Source organism: Eubalaena glacialis, chromosome 4, assembly GCF_028564815.1.
Source record: "Eubalaena glacialis isolate mEubGla1 chromosome 4, mEubGla1.1.hap2.+ XY, whole genome shotgun sequence".
NCBI lineage: Eukaryota > Metazoa > Chordata > Mammalia > Artiodactyla > Balaenidae > Eubalaena > Eubalaena glacialis.
Genome location: NC_083719.1, coordinates 110,741,673 through 110,762,919, shown reverse-complemented (window position 1 = coordinate 110,762,919; position 21,247 = coordinate 110,741,673). Strand labels below are relative to the sequence as shown.

Below are 21,247 nucleotides of genomic sequence, written 5' to 3'. Positions count from 1 at the left end.
CTGACCCATTCCTGTTGGTTTCCTGGGAACCAAGCTTGGTCTTAGTCACAGCCTCAGATTCTGGTGCACCATTATTGGATTGACCCATCCATTTCCTCTGTGGGAAGGAAGCTCTAGTGTGACTGACAGGTGGAATGCTGCATCAATGTGTCTGTTTATAGCCTGCAACATTGCAACTGGGTGCCACTATGGAGGGAGAGCTGGGGTGACAGGAGTGACACAACCAACCCGGCCTGGAAGAGTGATTTACCTCTGAATCAGCAGCTTGATGGGGTTGAAGGAAGAAGCCTGCTGTGCCAGAGTTCTAGATAGAAAAATGAACACTCAGCCCAGCGTCTAGAAGTACAAGTAGGTCAAGGTCTAGTTGTAAGCCCAAGAGTTAAATAGCTTCCATTCCCAAGGGGCCTGGGACCTGGGCTCCCCAATCCTTTGGCTAGACCTAAGGCCTTGGTCAGACCTAAGCAATTCCCCCATGTTGCCCAGAATGTCTCTGGGCCAAGCTCTGAGGGCCCAGAGATGACACTAATGCTGCCACCGAGGGGCTCCCATGCAAGGGCCACATGAGACTGTGGAGGTGGCCTAAGGCAGGAGTGCTAGGAGGAGCCAAGGTTAGCCCACACCCACCTCAACTCAGCAGTCCTGGCTTCTCTGAAACCCTTCTCCCTTTGTGGGGCAGTCCCAAGGGTGTAGAAGGAGAAGCAGAAGAGGTCTCTCCCTGGTCACTATTAGACTCTGGGCAGGGACCTCGCAAACCACGCATCATCTGCTGCCCAAGTAGGGCATGATGCTTTACAGACATCATCTCTCTGTCACTGTAAACCAGCAAGGTAGGGCTATCGTTATTTTGTAGTTGAGGAAACTGAGGTCCCTAGTCCATTGGCAGGCTGCGCCAGCAGCGGCCAAGCTGGGATTTCCTCTCGTCTTGGCAGCCCCAAGCAGGGCAGGCTTTCCTTTACTTCTCCAGGGAAGGTGATGACCTGGAGGTGGGTCATCCCTCAAAAAGGGGGCAGTTTGAGAGCCAAAACCCTCCCTTCTTTACACCCCATTAACGGGCTTGAGGAAGCAGGTTGGTTTTCCGGGGATTCAGTCCTGGCGTCCACTCCGAAGAAGGCGCAGGTGCCCGGGTGACCCCCTCACCGGGGCTGGGGAGATAGATGTCCCCATCCCCAGGAAAGGAGGGCAAGGAGATGGACAGAGGAGCTAGCAGGCTGGGGGAGTGCGGAGTGAGGGGAGTAACTATGGGCCGGGGGCGTTTGACTTTCCAGGACAGCTTTCTCCCGGGCGAGCTGGTATGGGGGTGGAGTGGGAGCCGGCGGGGCGGGCCCGCGTTCGCCCCGGGGCGGCGGCGCCAGGCCGGAGGGGGTGGGGAGGGGCAGCCGCCCTGTACTTCCCCTTCGCCGCTAGCTCTACAACAGCCTGATTTCCCCGAAATGATGAGGCGGCGCTGGCCAATGGGCGCCCTCGCGGCTCTTTAGGAGGCGGGGCCCGGCCTGGGCTGGGGGAATCCCGCTAAGTGTTTAGATTTCTCGCCGGCGCCGCTACCCCGGCAGAGCGCGCCACTCCTTCGTCGAGGCAGGACGTGCGCCCGAGCCGGGCGGAGCAGAGGCCAGCGGGAGCCGAGCCAAGCCGAGGCCAGCCGTGCCCAGCGGCTCCGCGACCCAGGCATCCTCTGCCTTCTGCCCGCTCCCACGCGCTCCCCGCGCCCGCTTAGCAGCCCTCGCCGCGCCGGGACCCTCGGGCGCCGCCGCTGAAAAGCGCTTGAAGCCGAGGTGAGCCCGTCTTCGCCGCAGGGGGCACCGGTGGCGTCGAACAAAAGCGTGCTGGGCACCAGGAAGTGGGGGACGAAAACCCCAGCCGGGAGAGTGGCGGGCTTGCGGCGTGGCCTGGGCCCCCGCGCGGACTCGAGAAGGCGGTGGAGAGCGGCAAGCAGTTGCGCGGGGAGGGCGGGCCGCGGCGTGGACCGCCCACCCGGCCGAGGTTGCCCGACCCCGGCGGCTGTCGCAGCTCTGTGTGCGCGAAGCCGCTGACGGCCTCTGGGTGGCCCTGTGTGTTGGTTGCGCGCATCCACGAGCCGTGCGGGGGACTCGAGTGTATGTCGGCGCGTGGGCGCCCTTTGCTCCCGGCGCCGGCTTTCGGCGGTCCCAGCTCGCGCCTAGGCCCCAGGTTTCAGGCTATTTATGCAGGTGGCGGGGCTTGGGGCTTGCTGCCCTGGATGGTTGGAGGACCTCCCGGGGCCGCGGGAAGAGGCGCCACAGGTGTTCCTTGGGCCACTTCGCCCGAGGAGGGGAACCAGGCCGGAAGGGTTGGCGTCCGAGCCTCTACACTGTGACTGTCAGGGAGGCATAGAATAGATTGTTGGGGGGGGGGGTGTCCAGGATGTAGGGTGACTGCTTGTCCATTAGGGAAGGTGCACATGTAGTGGCAACAACTCAAGCAGGAAAATTTCTTGGCATCAAGCAAAAGAAGCCCCTTGCTTCCCAAAGGATTTGAATTTTGGGAGAAAAGTTCTGGTATTTAGATATCTCTGTGTTTTGTCTCTTTTCCTGCACATAAATCTTGAAACTAACACATGCATGCCTGTCTCCTCCCAAGACTGTCTAGGAGGGGGTGAGGGAAGAAGCATTTTGCTCAAGATGCTGAAAAGATTTGGAGGGCGGTTTTATTCCAGAGAAAGCCCCCTTCCCCATGATTGTAGTACTTGGTATCTGGATGAGGGCAGGGGAGGGTAACTGAATGACCTGGGGTGGGGCAGGGTAGTGCCCAGGGGCTGCTCAACAGACTCCAAACAGCAGCCTTCTGTCTTCTCTTTACAGCCAACATGCCCATCACTCGGATGCGCATGAGACCCTGGCTAGAGATGCAGATTAATTCCAACCAAATCCCAGGGCTGATCTGGATTAATAAAGTGAGTGTTACTCTTTGGGTTTTTCTGCCACTATTTTAACCCATGTTCTTTAGGGGACCAAAGCTTCAGATGCAGCTCAAAAAGGGAAGTGATAGGGAGCAGGCAGATGTATTTCCCAGTGGATCCTGCAGGGCGTGTACAAGACCCAGCCAGGGCCCCACTGGCTGACTTCTGCCTGCCTCCCTGGGCATCCACCTGAAGGCACTGACAGTTTTCCAGCAGCAAGATTCTCCCAGCATCTGCAGAGCCAAAGTTCTGGTCTCTCCTGAGGGAGACCCCTACAAGCACACACAACATTCTAGAGGGCTCCAGTCAGGCAGATAGGAGACAGAAAAGTGGGCACTGCTGGCAGGAAGGTGACTGGCTCAGCAGGCGACCCAAGAATTAACCTTGCACCAGTTGTCCAGACCCAAGAGGCCTCTTGCTGGTGCACAAAGGACAACATAGACCCTGCAGACTTAGTAGTGATAATAGTACTCATAATAACAACTAATGCTTACTGTACACTTGCTATGAGCGAGCATGGCACCATGTTAAGTATGTTACTTACATTGTGTCATTTAATCCTCAACATAGCCCTGTGAGGTAGATTCTATTAATATCTCCATTTTCAGATAAGGAAACTGAGGCACTGAGAAGTAGATGATGAGATCACACAAAAAGCGATAAAGTCAAGATTTGAACCTGAGCAGTCTGACTCAAAAATCCATACTGTTAACCACCAGTAAGGATAACAGTGAGACCTTAGCTTTTATATTTGTTACTGTGTTTTTTTCATTTCACGGAAGAGAAAACAGTGAGGGATAAAGAGGTATAGTGACAATGCCAGGGTCACACAGGTAGTCATCATCCAAGTCTGGCCCTGGGCTCCCACAGGTATATGGCCAGGACCCCCTGTGTAGGAGCCAGTGGTCGCAGTTGTCCTGAGCAGCCCCATCTAATGAACTGACTTCTCACTTCCATGTTGGTGCTGACAAGTCTGAGAGAAGCATCCCAGGGTACTCTGTATGGGTCCTAGCACATCTGTAATAGGCAGAAGGAGGTCTTTGCTGAGCTGATGATGCCCTAGCTCATCAGAACCCAGAGCCCCTTCTGAAAGATCTAGTGATGGAGCAGCCTGTTTAAGCCATTCTCAGGATGGGTCAACCCAAGCCAGATGTCAGGGTGAAAAGGGGAAGTCAGCCTTTTCCCAGATCTGGGGGGCTGGGCAGATTCAGGCCAAAAGCCTGTGGTCTCTGAGCTGACACGGTCTTACATGTATGTGTGCTTGTGTGCTGTATAGGAGGAGATGATCTTCCAGATCCCATGGAAGCACGCTGCCAAGCATGGCTGGGACATCAACAAGGATGCCTGTCTGTTTCGGAGCTGGGCCATTCACACAGGTGTGTGCCCTGGACTCCAGCTTTAAGAGGGGCAGGGAGGAGATAAGGGGAGGCACTTCTCTTAACACAGAGGCTCTTCACTGGGGTCTCTGAGCTCCCTGAGATGTTGTACAGAATTCAGGGGTGGGCAGGGAGCAGACCTGTGTTTTTGGGGAGAGGGTTCATCATTTCAGCACGTTCACAAAGGAATTTATGAAGCCAAAATCTTAGAAAGTGTGGCTTCATGGAGTTTGTGGCTAGATTAAAGCTCTCCCTGGCAAAAGCAGTTGTGAGCACGGACACTGAAAGAGATCCAGGCCCTCCTTTTTCTTGATGTTGACCAATAGTCCTGGGTCCAAGGCCCATCTGGTTGGCAACCTCTTTTTATCCTTCAGGGATGGGGCTCTTGGCCCATCTCGGACCAGTCAGCCCACCTATCAGTAAATATTCTTTGATGCCTACTCTGTGTCCATTCCCATGTTTGGAACTATCAAATAAGCCCCAGTCCCTGCTGTCTGGCTGCTGACAGGCAAAGGGAGACTGGGCATGATCTGTGACAAAGATAGCACTTTGGGGCTTGGGCTCTCTAGTGCTTCTGGCTAGGCCCTTTGCTGAGGCTTGCTGGATGTATTTGAGCCAAGTCTGGGCATTTGAGAAGCCCAGGGCCTGCACAAGTGTCACCCAGGAATACCTGGTGGTTTGACCATTGTGGATCTCTGGCAGCATGAGAGCTCAGGGGTACTCTTGTCTTTCTCCTTCCAAGCCAGGGCACAGCTGAGGATCCCCACCTATAGTCCTGATGATCCTCTTCACTTTCCTGCCCACTAGGCCGATACAAAGCAGGGGAAAAGGAGCCGGATCCCAAGACATGGAAAGCCAACTTTCGCTGTGCCATGAACTCCCTGCCAGATATCGAGGAGGTGAAGGACCAGAGCAGGAACAAGGGCAGTTCAGCTGTGCGGGTGTACCGGATGCTCCCACCCCTCACCAAGAACCAGAGGAAAGGTATCCAAGGGCTCTGGGTCCTGGGAAAGCCCTCAGGGAGAGAGGGAAGGAGGAAGGAAGTCAGCTGGGGCTGGCATGCCTGCCTGTACCAAGGTTGACAGCCTATCTGCCCCACAGAGAGAAAGTCCAAGTCCAGCAGAGATGCTAAGAGCAAGGCCAAGAAGGTGAGTATGATCCTAAGCAGCTAGCCTTTGGTCACCTGAGAGTCAAGGTGGGCAGTAGAAGGAGTGCCCCAGCAAGCCTGGGCCTAAGCTTCTTTCTCCCTCTACAGTCATTTGGGGAATCCAGCCCCGATACCTTCTCTGATGGACTCAGCAGCTCCACCCTGCCTGATGACCACAGCAGCTACACAACTCAGGGCTACATGGGGCAGGACTTGGACGTTGAACGGGCCCTTACTCCAGGTAAGGTGGGCCGGGTCTGGCAGGGGACCACATAGGTTGGTGGGATGGCTCTTTCTCTTGGGTCTAGGGGGCACCGTGCTTGTAGATGGTGACCTGTTGGAGCAGGCTGCGAGTGGGGGGGATGCTGGGTGTCCTGGCCAACTAAGAAAGCACACAGCTCTGACCCTCAGTTTCTGTTGTCCTGAAGCACTGTCACCGTGTGCCGTCAGTAGCACTCTCCCCGACTGGCGCATTCCAGTGGAAATTGTGCCAGACAGCACCAGTGACCTGTACAACTTTCAGGTGTCGCCCATGCCCTCCACCTCTGAAGGTTCGTGCCTCCGGGGCCTGGCCTGCCCGCCTGACTGTTGGGATCCAAGGAGGGGTTTCCTGAGGGAGAAAAGATGCTCAGAACTCCACCTGGCACTGAGCTGACTGGTGGGCTGGAGAGAAGAGGGAAGAGGGGAAGAGGTGTGGCTTCAGGGTTCAAGAGGCTGAGTCACAAGGACAGTGTTCTGTTCTGGAATCTTCATGGCAGGCAGATATCCACTGGGAGGCCAGCGTGTGTGTGCGCATGTGTGAAGGGGTAGGGGGACTTGGTGGGGCTGGCACTGCAGGGTGAGCCTGGCTGACTGACCTCAGCCAACCTCTCTGCTGTTCCCCATCCACAGCTGCAACAGATGAGGACGAGGAAGGGAAATTAACTGAGGACATCATGAAGGTAAAGCCCCTTCCTTCCTTCTTCAGTGCTCTTTTGAGGTGGCTACTTCTCAGTGAGGGGAGGGAACCAGTGAGAGCTTCTAAGTTGGAGGGTAGGCAGTTGCTGCTGTGACCTGTCTGCTTGCATGGTCCTACAAGTGTCACATCCATGTGGCTGGGGACCACTGACCTCTTTGGCTGGTGGGAAAGACACTGTGGAAGTGGGGGCAGGAGGGAGGCTGGGTTTCTGACATGCTGTCCTAGGGCCTCAGATAGCTCTGAGTCAGCCACCATCAGTGCCGGGTCCCTGGCCCGTGTCCTCCGCCCCAACATGCCCCAGTCCTGTTAGTTTGGGAAATGCACATCAGGTTTCAGTAATCAGCCTTTGGGATCTGTAATATGATGGCTTTTCTTTGTATAAGCAAATTATTCTCCAGGTTTTTTTCTGCTTCAGTTTTTGAAATAAATGTAAAAAAGTTTTTGTAGTAGCTGTACCCAGGCTCTGTTCCATCAGCACAGAAAATGGAGACATGGGCATAGTTCCTTATCTCTACCTGAAATTTCTAGGCATCTTTTCTTGACTTAATATGTGAACCATTGCTTTAAGCCACCCTCCCAGTTGGTATGTCCTTACCCAGTTGAGAGGGAAGTCTTGGAGATTCTATGCCAGAAGGTAGATGTGGGAGTGTCGGCCCAGGGCAGACCCTCACCTCCCAGGCCCCTATCCTAACTGCACTCCACGTCTGTATCCATTTGAGAATGTGAAAATGGCCAAGGATGTGATCCTGGCTGGGAAGCGTTGGCTCATTGAAGGCAGGACCAGAGGGTGTGTCTGTACTGGGAGTGAGCTGATGGCTTCTTATTTATCTGTCCCCAGCTCTTGGAGCAGTCAGGGTGGCAGCAGACAAGCGTGGATGGGAAGGGGTACCTGCTCAATGAACCTGGGGCCCAGCCCACCTCTGTCTATGGAGACTTCAGCTGCAAGGAGGAGCCAGAAGTTGACAGCCCTGGGGGTAAGAAGACCCTGGATCCATATGGTTTCTCAAAGAAGAGAAAACCAAGTAGCGGGTGGGGAAGGCTTGGGGGCAGGGCCAGAGAGCAGCAGGGGTAAAGCATCCTTGTTAAATTCATCTGGGTACAGACAGCTTGCAAATTGGCTGCTCCTTCCAGGCCCTCAGGTTTGCCTAAGATTGAGGCTGCCATGGGGCGGACAGCAGAGGCTGCTGTGTCTGTGGCCTTCACGGATAGGGCTGGAGGGTGGGGGGAGAACACATCTGCCTCCCCACCCCCAATCCTCACAAAACCTTTTTCACATCTTCTAGGGTATATTGGGCTGATATCTTCAGATCTGAAGAACATGGACACCAGCTGGCTGGACAGCCTGCTGCCCCCAGTCAGGCTGCCCTCCATCCAGGCCATTCCTTGTGCACCATAGGTGGGCCCCTGGCCCCCTTTTACTTCTCTAGGCAAGCAGGACCTGGCATCATGGCAGCTGTGGTGCAGAGAAGCAGGAATCCTGTGGCCCCTTGATACGACAAAGTAACCCCACTGCTGACCAGGGATGGGGCTTTCCTCCTTGGGACAGTGGCCTCTGGGGGTCCGGCAGGCCAGGGTCTGGGCTTATCTTGTGGGGTAAAGCTGGCCCTGCCTCCTGGGAAGATGGCGTTCTGAGACTGGTGTGTCAGGTGGAGGTCTCAGACAGGAGTCAGCCTCCAGCTTTTCCCTCTGAGCCCAGCTCCCTCTGAGCCCAGCTGCCTGGAGAGGGTCTTGCTGTCACTGAGCTGGCCCAAGGGAACGGGCCAGTGACCTCAGAAAGCACAGCACCAACTCCAGGGCTGGCTCTGCACTAAGAGACAATTGCACTAAGTGAATCCTGTTCCCAAAGAACCACCTCCCTTCCTAGCTGAGCCCTGGGGACTGTTCCAAAGCCAGTGAAATGTGAAGGAAGAATGGGGTCCTGTGGGACAGTGCCCCCTCTGCCTCAGAGGAGCTCTGCCCTGCTCCCTGCGTAGGCTGAGGGGCTTGTGAAAAAACCTGGCACTTTTTCTTGTGGACCTTGCCACATTTCTGATCAGAGGTGTACACTAACGTTTCCCGTAAGCTCTTGGCCTTTGCATTTATTTATACTGTGCCTTGCTCTGCACCCACCTGCCCCCTCAGGCAGGCCCCAGCAGCCCCCAGCAGGCCCAGGGAGGCAAGTGTGAGTGTGACTTTTAAAATTGGAAACGTCATCTGACCACTAAGTCATGTGTGACCACACATGTACATGTGTGTAAATATGTACATTTGTCTTTTTATAAAACGTTAATTGTTTATAAGTGGTGTGGCCTTTTACTTAGACATAAGTTAGATGATTTTACTTTTTGTAGACACATTCTGATGGACTCATTGTTGGCATCCTGCCTGAGCTTGCCTTTAGGGTGAGTGGTGATGTGCACCTATTGTGAAATCCTTTCAATTATGTTCATGGAGAAGGTGGCAGGAGAAGGGACAGTTATGGCACAGGGATATGCTCATGTAAATACAGTCACTTGCCCATGGCTTTATAGCCAGAGCTATGGGTTGAACTTGGGCTCCTGGGGCCTGGGGAGTGTTAGGTTTTGAGCTCTTCTGAGGAATGTGCCATAGACTCGAATGTCCTGCTAAATTCAAATGCAAGTGTACTCAGGTGCTACTCCAAAAAGTTAACAGTTGGCACAGCATGGTCACTGGCAATCAGAACAGACACCAGCCCCCAAAAGGTTCCCGCGGCCTGCTGTGCCGCCAAGCAGTACTTGCTGTCCATTTGCTGCAGTGACAGGAATGTTCTCTCTCTGCACTGTCCACTGCAGTAGGTAGCGGCATACTTACATGTGCTAACCGAACACTTGAAATGTGGCCAGTGCAATGGAGGAACTGGATTTTTAATTTTTTTTTTTTTGTCTGCGCCACGAGGCATGCGGGATCTTAAGTTTCCTGATCAGGAATGGAACCTGTGCCCCCCTGCAGTGGAAGTTTGGAGTCCTAACCACTGGACCACCAGGGAAGTCCCTGGATTTTTATTTAATTAGTTAAAATTTTAAAAGCCATATGTGGCCAGTGGCTACCATATTGGACAGTACAGGTCGATGCTGGATTGGGAGCAGATTTGAGGGGGAAGGGCTGGGGTGGTTGGAGGACACTGGGGACAGGGGCTTGAGGCTATTTACCTGACTGTTCAAAAGTATTTTACTATTTTGACAGCCAATAATAACTGGTGCTGAATACCAGCCTGCAGTGTGCTGTGAAACAGCTCCATGCACAAATGTGTTAGGAAAACCGTGGATGACCTTACATGAAGCAGGCTTCCTTCTTCCACATCTTTTCAGGGTTCTGGCTGGGCTAATAGAGACTCACAGCATCTCTGTGAAGGGATATCTTTGATCAGAACAGTGTTTCTGAAAACCACAGGCTGGAAATCACTGATATATGGCAATGAAGGGTCTCAGATAAGAACCAAGTCACAGTGTCTGAGAGGCAGAGATCTGGAAATAGGCTTTTCTCATTTCCCTCCACAGTCTGGCCCTGGGGCTAAACAGCACCCAAAGCAGTAGGCAGGCTGGCCAAGGGAAGCCAGCAGGCATCACTAGCACCATCTAGGGAATGAGGCCATGGCAGTGCAGGGGTCACTCAGGGAAACCAAGACCTGTGGACACATCTTTCATATTCTTGGTCCCAGAAACCCCCTTGTAGGGCCTAGCCATCTGGAAGGAGTGTGGGAGAGGGAAGGCTGAGTGGGAAAATAATGAAAAAACTGGAAAATGGGCGAAGTTCAGTCAGATGTTCTCTGCAAAGCTTGGGAAGTATTGTTCCCTGAATGGCAGGTGGCCCTCCTGCTGGGTAGACATTCTGTTTGTGGATGCCTGGATAGACCAGTCTCAAGCACTGCCCATCAGAAGATCCACCTGGATTTTTCAAGAGTTAGCATCATCTGGGGGCCAAAGGGGAGGGATAAGATGACTTTTCCCAGCTCTTGCAGGGCCCCGCCCTTACTGAGGAAAATAGGATGGGGAGGCTAGCCTCCTATGGCTTCTAACTGGGGGCTTGGCAAGGTCTTCTAGTGCGTGGCTTTTCCAGCTAAGGATGGTTGGGAGTGGTGTGAAGCCAGGTAGAGTAGACCCAGGAGGGATGGGGAGGAAGGGATGCAACCTAGAGCAAACAGCATGGACAGCTTCTGACTTCTCTCCTCTTGTCCTTCGACATATTCCCTGACAGAGAATATGCAAAGTTCATCACTTGTAAGTTACCAAAATGGGAGAGGAATTCCATCAGTGAGGTCCCAATCTCTACAGCCAAGATGGAGTCCTGGTCTCTAACTCTCCTTACTCTAGGCATCCTAAACAATTGGAACCAACTCCTTGGAATGTCCAGGGAGGGACCCCAAAAATCTACCCCTCCCCATCACAAAGGAGCTGAGTCCTAGGGACCAGACATGGAGGAGTAGTGTGGGATGGAGCCAGGTTTTCCAGGATGGTGAGCTGTCTCACCACACCCCACCATGGACCTCAGCCCGTGCCTGACAAGAGTAACAGTAAAGTCCAAATGCTCACCTAAGGATGATGGCAGCTGATACTAACTCATTAGCCAAACAGTGCCTGAAATGGAGCAACATCAGTATAATCTGTCAAATTTGGGCAAAATAACTTAAATTCATTCGAAGAATCTGCCAATGCTTTTGTGGCTCACTCCCAAGAATTTCAGTTTAAGTGCTAATGGTAGAAGCTCTTGGCTGAGGGACTAGGAGTTCATTGAAAGACCTGTTTCGCTGGGGTTGTGATAACATCATTGTCATGAAGGACCACTTTCCAATGGGGTAAACCGGCAATGTGGGGCTCAGGCACACCAGCTAGAACTCCTGCCCTGCCAAGTCTATAGATGTTCAAGGGCATTTCTGGTTAGTAATAGGAGTTTCCTTGCCTTACTTCAAAGGTGTCACTTTAATTGGGCTGTTACTCATTCAGCTTACTTGGCAATAGGAAGGAAGCTAGAGGCTAATATGCTAGCTTCCCATACAAAGGCTCATGGTGGCAGAAGACCTTTAGGAAAGACATGCAAACCATCCCTTCTTGATATATCAGTATTCAACATCTCTCAGTGCACTGTGTGCAAGATAAGCGCATCCTCAGATCTCTCTGGAAGTCTTAGGTGGGGACTGCCAAAGACAGAACTGAAGTCTTGGAAAAAGTCTTGGGCCTGGTTGGAGGTGAAGTCCTTTCCTCTGCAAGTGATGCCCCCAGGCTGGTGGGGCTGGGTCATACCCAGGCTGTCATTCTCTGGGACCATTTGGTCTTTCACATGGTTTGTACACATCCAAAAATCCTTGTATTAGTGGGGTACAGGATTCCTCAGCAGCCCTGTTGGAGCACCCAGGAAGCTTTTGCCTGTCAGACGTAATGCCCTTTCTTAATCTGGGCACAGCTAACCCTCCCATCATGAGAATGTTTGAAATTCATCAGAACTCTGCACTAACCTTTCCCCACTTGTGCCAGCAGTCACAGGGGCAGAGGCTTGGAGGGTGAATGAAGAGCTCATGTACTTCCTTTTCCAGGAGTCAAAGTACTGGGCAGAATAAGACTTGTTTTTGTCAGCCAGGGCTCACTTGTGAGTCCAAGTCTAAGGCAGCACAAGGGCATAGCTGGTTGGCTACATGGTTTTCCTAGCTCCAGGCAGCTCCCAAGAGACCCATTTCTGCTGACTTCCTAGGGGTGGGGAGTTGTAGAAGAACCCCCCACTTCTGCAGGCTCAACGGTGAGGCAGGCCTACTGAGTCTGTGTTGGGTTTAATTTCAATTGGGGAGATACCGGAGGCAATGAGGCAAGGACATGGGGGCTGAGTACAAGGGGAGAGACAGACATTCACCCACCACACCATCCCTCATCCAGCTCCACGAGCTCAGAAAGGAGCAGAACTGAAAAGGACCTCACAGTCCAGCTGGATAATGACAACACAGCCTTGAGTGCTCACTTTGCATCAGGCACTGTGCCAAGCACCCTGTATGCACCATGGCACTGGCACCCCACCACAGCCCCTGTTCACAGACACGGAAACCAAAGCTCAACCAGCACAAGACGCTTGTCCAGGATGATTCAGTTAATCAGTATGGGGCCTGGATTCCAACCCACATCTGGCTGTGCCCGGAACCCAGACTGTTTCCGCGATGTCAGGCTGCCCACAGAGGTGGAAACTGAGGCCTGGGGAAGAAGTTTGGAAGAGCTTGCCTGAGGCAGCTAGCACCTCATGCTGAAAAAGCATTTGGGAACACAGAGGGAAGGCAGCAAAAGCTGCAGCTGCTCTGGACACTGTGTGGGACCCCTGCCTTCAGCTCCCTGCCCTCACCCCAGGCAACACGGCTCTGCAGCTACAGGCCCCAGGGCCCCGGGGAGGTGAGTTTTGACTTGATCCTAAAGGGAAGCGATGCAAATGCCCTAGAGGCCACCTGCAGTTCGATGGGTGGGGCCCCCAGGGGGTGGAACACAGGCCCGTAACTTGGCTTCAATGCAAGGGGCACCTCAGCCACGCATGTCCGTTTGTGAATCAGCTCCCAGCTCCAGGGGACTCTGGCCTGCTAGGCCTTATCTCAGCTCTAGGGATCAAAAAGGACTTTTTCAAGATGGAGGAATCAGGCTCCCTGACTTCAGACTATACTACAAAGCTACAGTATCAAGACAGTATGGTACTGGCACAAAAACAGAAATATAGATCAATGGAACAGGATAGAAAGCCCAGAGATAAACCCACACACATATGGTCACCTTATCTTTGATAAAGGAGGCAAGCATATACAGTGGAGAAAAGACAGCCTCTTCAATAAGTGGCGCTGGGAAAACTGGACAGGTACATGTAAAAGTATGAAATTAGAACACTCCCTAACACCATACACAAAAATAAACTCAAAATGGATTAAAGACCTAAATATAAGGCCTGACACCATCAAACTCTTAGAGGAAAACATAGGCAGAACACTCTATGACATAAATCACAGCAAGATCCTTTTTGACCCACCTCCTAGAGAAATGGAAATAAAAACAAAAATAAACAAATGGGACCTAATGAAACTTAAAAGCTTTTGCACAGCAAAGGAGACCATAAACAAGACCAAAAGACAACCCTCAGAATGGGAGAAAATATTTGCAAATGAAGCAACTGACAAAGGATTAATCTCCAAAATTTACAAGCAGCTCATGCAGCTCAATATCAAAAAAACAAACAACCCAATCCAAAAAATGGGCAGAAGACCTAAATAGACATTTCTCCAAAGAAGATATACAGACTGCCAACAGACACATGAAAGAATGCTCAACATGATTAATCATTAGAGAAATGCAAATCAAAACTACAATGAGATATCATCTCACACCGGTCAGAATGGCCATCATCAAAAAATCTAGAAACAATAAATGCTGGAGAGGGTGTGGAGAAAAGGGAACACTCTTGCACTGTTGGTGGGAATGTAAATTGATACAGCCACTATGGAGAACAGTATGGACGTTCCTTAAAAAACTAAAAATAGAACTACCATACGACCCAGCAATCCCACTACTGGGCATATACCCTGAGAAAACCATAATTCAAAAAGAGTCATGTACCAAAATGTTCATTGCAGCTCTATTTACAATAGCCAGGACATGGAAGCAACCTAAGTGTCCATCATCAGATGAATGGATAAAGAAGATGTGGCACATATATACAATGGAATATTACTCAGCCATAAAAAGAAACGAAATTGAGTTATTTGTAGTGAGGTGGATGGAGTTAGAGTCTGTCACACAGAGTGAAGTAAATCAGAAAGAGAAAAACAAATACAGTATGCTAACACATATGTATGGAATCTAAGGGGAAAAAAAAGGTCATGAAGAACCTAGTGGCAAGACAGGAATAAAGACACAGACCTACTAGAGAATGGACTTGAGGATATGGGGAGGGGGAAGGGTAAGCTGTGACAAAGTGAGAGAATGGCATGGACATATATACACTACCAAAGGTAAAATAGATAGCTAGTGGGAAGCAACCGCATAGCACAGGGAGATCAGCTTGGTGCTTTGTGACCACCTAGAGGGGTGGGATAGGGAGGGTGGGAGGGAGGGAGATGCAAGGGGGAAGAGATATGGGAACATATGTATATGTATAACTGATTCACTTTGTTATAAAGGAGAAACTTACACACCATTGTAAAGCAATTATACTCCAATAAAGATGTTAAAAAAAAAGAACTTTTTCAGCTGCGTTTCTGTCCGAGCAAGGCAACGGGGTCTCTCTCGTTCTCCTGCTTTAAATCAGACCCTTTGTTGAGTCCTGGGATCCTCAGAGATCTGGACTCTGGGTAACTGTATGAGCCAAGCCCATCAAGGGTGCATCCTAACTCACAGCCACAAGGCTGGGGCCACCCTCTGCCTGTTTTGAGTCTAATCCTGGCTTCCTGGTCCCTGAGAAAACCCAGTGCCCCTGGCAGCCGGCTGATTGCTGCCCTACATCAGGTGGGCTCTCAGACTCACTGGCAGGTTCCCTTCAGGGAAGGCCTCCCCTGCCCTCCAGACTCTGCTGAGAGGAAGCAAGGGTGGCTCTCACTTTCGTTCCTGGCCACATGCCTTGGATTGGCCTGGGTCCTTCTAAGGCTCTGCCATCCCCTTTTCCTTACCATCCAGGTGGATACGGGGTGTCTGGTTCAACTATCAACCTCTCCCTCATGCTGCCCATCCTGAATCTGCCAAGATTAGGGCAGGTGCAGTGAGTTCTTCCACAGCAGTTAAAAATATCCAGCCACACCTTTGCTCAGACAGGTGAAGAGGTACGCTTGGGATCATAGTTCAGGAGCCAAGTAAGTGACCCAGGCCACATGAGCCCTGGGGTGGGGGTAGGGTGAATCGTGTGCCAGGTTTCTCTGAGAAAGCTGACTTCGTGGAACGAGGAAGTTGTTCGGTTGTGTGGAGCTGGTGTTTAGGGATCTGGGGTGAACAGGGAGGGAGGGAGTCATTAGGGCAGAATAGCAATTACTTTCCTTAAAACTGAGAAAAAGTCAAGAAGTCCTTTCACGTTGCCCATACAACCGCAATGGTGGACTGGGGTGAGGGCTGCTGCCCTTGCCTGTGGGAGGTGAAGGTTGGTTGCCTCTGTTGGGGACTCAGGGCTCCCCTCCCAGTGCTCCTTCTGGGCTTGCCAGGGTGAGGGCTGAGCTCCTAGGTGTTTGGGGTGGGGTGTGGCAGAGGAGGGCCTGAAGGGTGTCCAAACTTCTCAGACTCAGAACAGCGTCTGAAAACAGTTCATCACCACCCTTCTGTCGTGCACTGGCAAGCAGCCAGAGCTCTCCTCCTAGGAGACCATCTGCCCCGACTTTGGGGGCCTGCCTCAGGACACTCGGGAGGACCCCAGTTTTGGCCTCTGGCCAGACTGAGACACATGCAATGCAATCCTGCGGCCCTCCCGTATCTGACGGCTCACACAGGCAAAACCTCAGCAGCCAGTGCCTGTCCCCTTCCTGTCTGCTACTCCCCACATGCCCAACCTCTCCAACCAGACTGGTAGCTCCCCAGGGGCAAGCAGCTCATCTCCTCCATATTCTCACGGAAGGAGATCCTGCTCAGGCAGGAATGGCACTTAAGAACATCTCTTGCAAAATGCTGGGTCAGCAAAGCCCTGCAGTTAGCATCTGCTCACCTTCTCTACCCACTGTCCACCTGGCTTTTCTGAGTCCTTCCTTGGGGGACAATCCAGGCTGGACTCTGGGGTGCAGGGAGAAGGCTGAGAGACAGGGAAGGAACAGAGTGGTAACTAGCTCTGACCCTGCAGTAGAGCCTTGGGCAGAATGGGCCATGACCAACCAGCCCAGAACAAGAGCCACTGTGTCCCACGACATGCAGCACAACCCATCTGTGTCCCTCAGCAGGACTGCTGGAGATGGAAGGCTGAGTCATTAATTACTTTCTTTTATTAAAAATGTACACAAGTACAAGGAACATGGTTTAATTGTACTGAGTAAGAAATACAGATGAGTAAATAGAAACATTAATTAAAGCCACCTGCAATACACCACCCAAAAGTAATCATGCTGTTAAATGTTTAGAAACCGGGTACAAACACAATTCTTCACCCCCCTGTGCATATATTTAGGAGCTCTGTCCCATGCAGATACAGGCATGGGTCCAGGAACACTGCAAGCAGGGATCTATACTTCCCTGGCACTCGCTTGGGGCCCTTCCCCAGCCCCCAGATCTCTCTGCTCCCAGATACCGTGCAGAGGTTGGCACCAAGAGTCCAAAGGGCTAGCCATCCAGGCTGACAAGGTAATCTATAGTAGATTAGGAGGGGCAAAGGGCCTTGGAGGCAGGATACCAACTGTCCCAGTTTGCTCAGGACAGATGAGTTTCCTGGGATGTGGGAATTTTCAGTGCTAGAACTGAGAAAGTCCTGGGCAAACTGGGGTGAGTTGGTCCCTCTACTTGGAGGACCAAAGGCCTTGTCCAGCCCCTCCTTCCCTGCACTGCCCACTGGCCCTCCTACTGGGTCTTATATCCCTGGGGACCTCAGCAGGCAGCTCAGGGACAGAGCCTCCGCAGGGCCCACTGCTTCCTCAGGCTCCGACAGAGTTCCAGCCTGAGGCCCAGGGAAGGAGTGGGGAAAGGGAATGAGTAAAGGCAGACAGGCAGTCATACTGAGGAAAGGGGCCAGGTGACCTCTGGCTGTCAAGGGCAGCCAGGGATGCTGAGGTGGAGGGGCTTCAATATTTGGCTGCCTGCCCCTCCAGGCCTGGAGCTTCCCTTAGAATTCAGTGCCTTAGTTCTCAGAGGCCCCAGTCCTTGGAAGCCGTAGGGTCTTTGGGTGGGAGGTGCTCAGCCCCCAGGGCTTCCCACAGCCCTGCTGCATCCAGCCTTGCATCCCCCCTCCTCCATGTCCACACCCGCTGGCGCTTCCTGCCTAGCCCATCTCCACCTAAGACTGGGCGCAGAGCATGGGAAAAGAGGAATCCAGGACAGGTTGAGCTGAGTGAGGAGCAGAACAGGTGGGAGGGGACCTAGGCATAAAGGACCTCTCCTAATAAGGGTGGGCACATCCTGACTGTGGTCTGGCCCGGCCTGCTTTCTATGCCTGAGAATGGAGCCCTTGGAGAACCCAGAGGAGTAGGCAGAATAATGGTCCATGGTGGTATAAAGATGTCCACATCCTAATGCATGGAATCTGTGACATGGCAATGGGGAATGAGGTTGCTAATTAGCTCACTTTAAAATAAAGAGATTATTCTGGATTATCTGGATGGGTCCAATGTAATCGCAAGGGTCCTTAAATGAAGAAGGAGACAGAAGAGTCAGAATCAGGGAGGCAGCATTATGTGAAAGACTTGACCAGCCATTGCTGGCTTTGAAGATGGAGGAAGGGGCTACAAGGCAAGGAATGCAGGTGGTCTCTAAAAGCTGGCATGGGCGAAGAAGCAGATTCTCTACTAGAGTCCTCAGAAGGGAACGCAGCCTGCTGACACCTTGAGTTTAATTCAGTAAGACCCATTTTGGACTTCTGACCTAGAGAACTGTAAGATAATAAATTTGTATTGTTTTAAGCCATTTAATTTATGGGAATTTGTTATAGCAGCAATACTGGGATACCACCTGAAGGATGTAACTGCTCAGAATCCCCTGGTTAGAGTCAGTCTCACAGCGTCCCACAGTCGCTCTGTTAAAGAGCTGACTCTGTCCTGGGAGACACTGTGACTCTGGAGCCCTGCGCAGGGAATGGGCCTCCGTGACTTGGGTGGGTCAAGAAGGATGCCGAAGAATAGTGCCTCTGCTGGATGTGCCTACAGGAAACAGCTGTCTCCTTGAACCTATTCCCCAAAGCTCCAGTGGTTCTGGCTCTGAGCTGTCCAGGAAGAGCTGCCCTGAGGTCAGGCTACCCAGCACATCCAGCCAGAGCTGGCAGGACTTGCCTTAAGACTCCCAGGGTGGCATTCTGTGTCCTTTCCACACACCCATAACGCTCACAGCTCTCTCAGTCTTTGGCCTCCCTAAGGGAATTCAGTTTGGCTTAGGAAAACCTAGGACTAGAGAGAAAAAAGTTTAGAGGAAAAAAATCACTAAAGTGGATGTCAGCCACATCTTCATAAAATCCCTGCTTTGCCGCTTACTAGCTGTGTGGCCTCAAATAAGGCACTAAACCTCTTGGAGCCTGCTTCTTCATCCAGAAAAGGTATAACAGCTTTTGTCTTACCTGCCTCACAGTGTGTGTGAGTCTCAGGTCAGATAATGCATGAGAAAATGCTGTGCTGCACAGACTGAGGTGCTGTTGTTATTAATGAGCAATAACGATCACAGCCCCACAGACTTCTGTATGGAGTGGATGATCATACATCCTGTGTCAGGGAAGGAAGGGTGAGTGCAGACTCATCAACTCTGCCTTGCCCACAGGCAGGAGGCTGCACCCTGGCCAGGAGAGGAGAGAAGGGCTTGTCTTTCTCTGAGCCACCGCTTCAGAGCTCAGACCGGACGTGAGACAGAGCCACCCTGCAGCCCGCAGGATGTCCTCCCAACCACCCGCAGACTGGGGCTTTGCACCTTTTCTTTCCCCTAAGAAAAAAAGTTTTCTAGAGTTTCGTTTGCATAAAAAACAGTCCCTCCTTCTCATAAAATACTCACGATTTTACAGGGAAAAGTTGGAACATGAAACTGTACACAGTACAATTCCAATCTAATGAATATATAATATATAATTTTATATGTGGGATACCTACTGGAAGAAATGCATCAGAATACTAATGGTGGTATCTTTGGTAGGACTATAGGTGATTATATTTTCTTCTTTATATTTGTATAAATTAAAAATGCTCTACAATGACTTATAAGTACTTTTACATTTAGAAAAAATTATTTATATATATATATGTATATATGAAAAATGCCAGGGACTTCCTTTTGTAGAACCACAAACTGGGCTAGAAGAGTCATTTGAGCTGGGTTCTGCACAGGCAGGAGTCCTGACCCTGGCCCTTGCTGCAGCATCTCGGAGGCTCAACTACTTTCCCGCCCTGGCCTCTGCTGGCCCGGTGAGACTGGATGCTGGACAAGATGCTCTCTAGGATTCTCTGCAGCTCAGTAATTAAAGTATTCGTCGTAGTCTCATCCATCCCTGCTCCATGCTCAGCTTCCAGTGGCTTCTCCTTACCACCTCCCTCACCACCCTCATTTCTCCCAGACCTGCCCTGGGAGTCGCTAGCTCCTGGCATTTGCCTGCATCACAGACTGTACTTCTCAGAGCCCTGCCCTTCCTTGAAGAACAAAGCCTGGCCAAATCCTATGCAGCCTGCTGGCCTGCAGTGAACCCTGCTTCCCTCTAACTTGTACATAACAATAGCTACCGTTTATTGACTGTTAACTTCAGGTCGCACAGCAAAAGTGGTCTCATTTAATCCTAGGCCACCAGCAGCTGCAGAGACTAAAATTTGAACGGCACCCCCCTGGAGTTGTGCAGTGTAGTGACCCTATTTGATCCTCTTTTGCCTCTGAGGGTTGTATTGTTATTCTCATTTCACTGACAAGATAACTGAGGCTCAGAGAGGTCAAGCCAACTCACCCATGGTCACACAGTGGGTTTGTGGCAGAGCTAGGACTTGATCTCTAGAGATTTCAAGTCCAGTGTTTTTTCACTCCCACAGTGGTGTCTTTCTCAACAACTCCCACATTCCAGCACTGGAAGGCAGGGAGGATGTATTCTGAGCTGAACACACAGAGGGCACCCAATGAATGCCTGAATGTCTGGTGGTGGTAGTGTGGATCACAGTGAGTTCAACCATTCAATCAACAAGTCTTCCCAGAGTGTCTGGGAGCTCTGGGGGCAGGGACAGGCCTATTCTGTTCACTGCTATATTCCAGCACCTAGCAGTGCCTGACATATAGTACATGCTCAGTAAATGACACTGAATTCATGATTGTTCATTCAAATAAAGAAAACAATAAAGTAAATAATAGGAGCTAATATCTATGGAGTGCCTACTTCTAGCCAGCTCTCAGGGAGTCTCCAGGAGAGTTGAGGAGAAATACAACACTGTGACAAGGACTACAGCTTGGGGTTTTACATCAAAAAAGTGTCTACATAAAGCCCATGAGAACACCAGAGAAAGAAAGAAAGGCGCTCAGCGTGACCCTGAACCTTCCTACCATGTCAGAGGCCATGTCAGCAGCTGTCACCATCACAGCTTGAATACACTGACGGTCAAAGCACACAAACCCAAATTTGCCATCTGCATCCGTGGTTCTGCCTGTTCAGACCACGTCTGGATCCTCTTATTGCCTCTCCAGACTGGATAACCAGAATACTGGATCTATAAGACAAATGGTTGTGGAAACTGGTGATGTTTAGCTTGGAGAAGAAAAAGGAGGGTTATCTTTAATACCTGACAGGCTGCCATTGGGCCAGAGCCCTGGGCACCTCCTGAGGAAGTCTGCTGTAGCTGGCTGGGATGTCTGGAGATGGACCAGAGAAGCAGGGTGTCTGGTAGGCTGCCTCTCTGGGACCTGATGAGGCCTTACTCTCTACAGCATATATTCTACACATTGGCTCACACACAAACGTTTATTAACTGTCATTCATGGCCTACTCCAGGCTAGGGAAATAAGGATGAATAAAACAAGCTTGCCAGCTTAGAAATGCCAGCACCCTAGGAGGCAGAGTCAGGAAAGCCTCATCCTGTGGCCTTAGACTCCTTATTGTGCATCCTAAAAGGCCCTGTCTCAGCCACTGCTGAAGGCCATTTTCTTCCAGTATTCTGAAGGGGTCAGTCATACGGCAGATAATCAACAAATATACACATCCCTGAAGAGGGGATCCTGGGATGGGAACTCCAGCTGAATCAACCCTCTATGGGGGCCAAGCAGGCTGGGTCCCAGGTATGGTCTTTG

General features: G+C 51.5%; 2 protein-coding genes across 4 annotated transcripts in view; one reads left to right on the top strand and one right to left on the bottom strand.

The window, feature by feature from the left end:
- The window catches only part of RAD50 (RAD50 double strand break repair protein), a 244,957-nt gene that overhangs the window by 165,346 nt on the left and 58,364 nt on the right, over nucleotides 1–21,247 (bottom strand). The gene's annotated exons all lie outside the window — the stretch shown is intronic.
- IRF1 (interferon regulatory factor 1) lies at nucleotides 1,542–8,671 on the top strand. Of its 3 annotated transcripts, XM_061188146.1 has the most exons (10): nucleotides 1,542–1,769; nucleotides 2,814–2,905; nucleotides 4,188–4,287; nucleotides 5,095–5,271; nucleotides 5,389–5,435; nucleotides 5,543–5,675; nucleotides 5,863–5,985; nucleotides 6,326–6,375; nucleotides 7,231–7,366; nucleotides 7,676–8,671. In XM_061188146.1, the coding sequence occupies exons 2-10, from the start codon at nucleotides 2,819–2,821 to the stop codon at nucleotides 7,786–7,788; spliced, it is 966 nt and encodes a 321-aa protein (XP_061044129.1). In that variant the 5' UTR covers nucleotides 1,542–1,769; nucleotides 2,814–2,818; the 3' UTR covers nucleotides 7,789–8,671. The 3 variants fall into 3 exon arrangements, with proteins under 3 accessions (XP_061044129.1, XP_061044130.1, XP_061044131.1); XM_061188147.1 differs by lacking the exon at nucleotides 2,814–2,905; XM_061188148.1 differs by lacking the exon at nucleotides 5,863–5,985.

What these genes read in the sequence shown, in the direction of transcription:
- IRF1 (XM_061188146.1), top strand. Translation starts at nt 2,819, where the DNA reads ATGCCCATCACTCGGATGCGCATGAGACCCTGGCTAGAGATGCAGATT. An exon ending in CTAAGAGCAAGGCCAAGAAG is followed by an intron (nt 5,436 to 5,542) that starts GTGAGTATGATC and finishes CTCCCTCTACAG; the next exon opens with TCATTTGGGGAATCCAGCCC. An exon ending in CATGCCCTCCACCTCTGAAG is followed by an intron (nt 5,986 to 6,325) that starts GTTCGTGCCTCC and finishes CCCCATCCACAG; the next exon opens with CTGCAACAGATGAGGACGAG.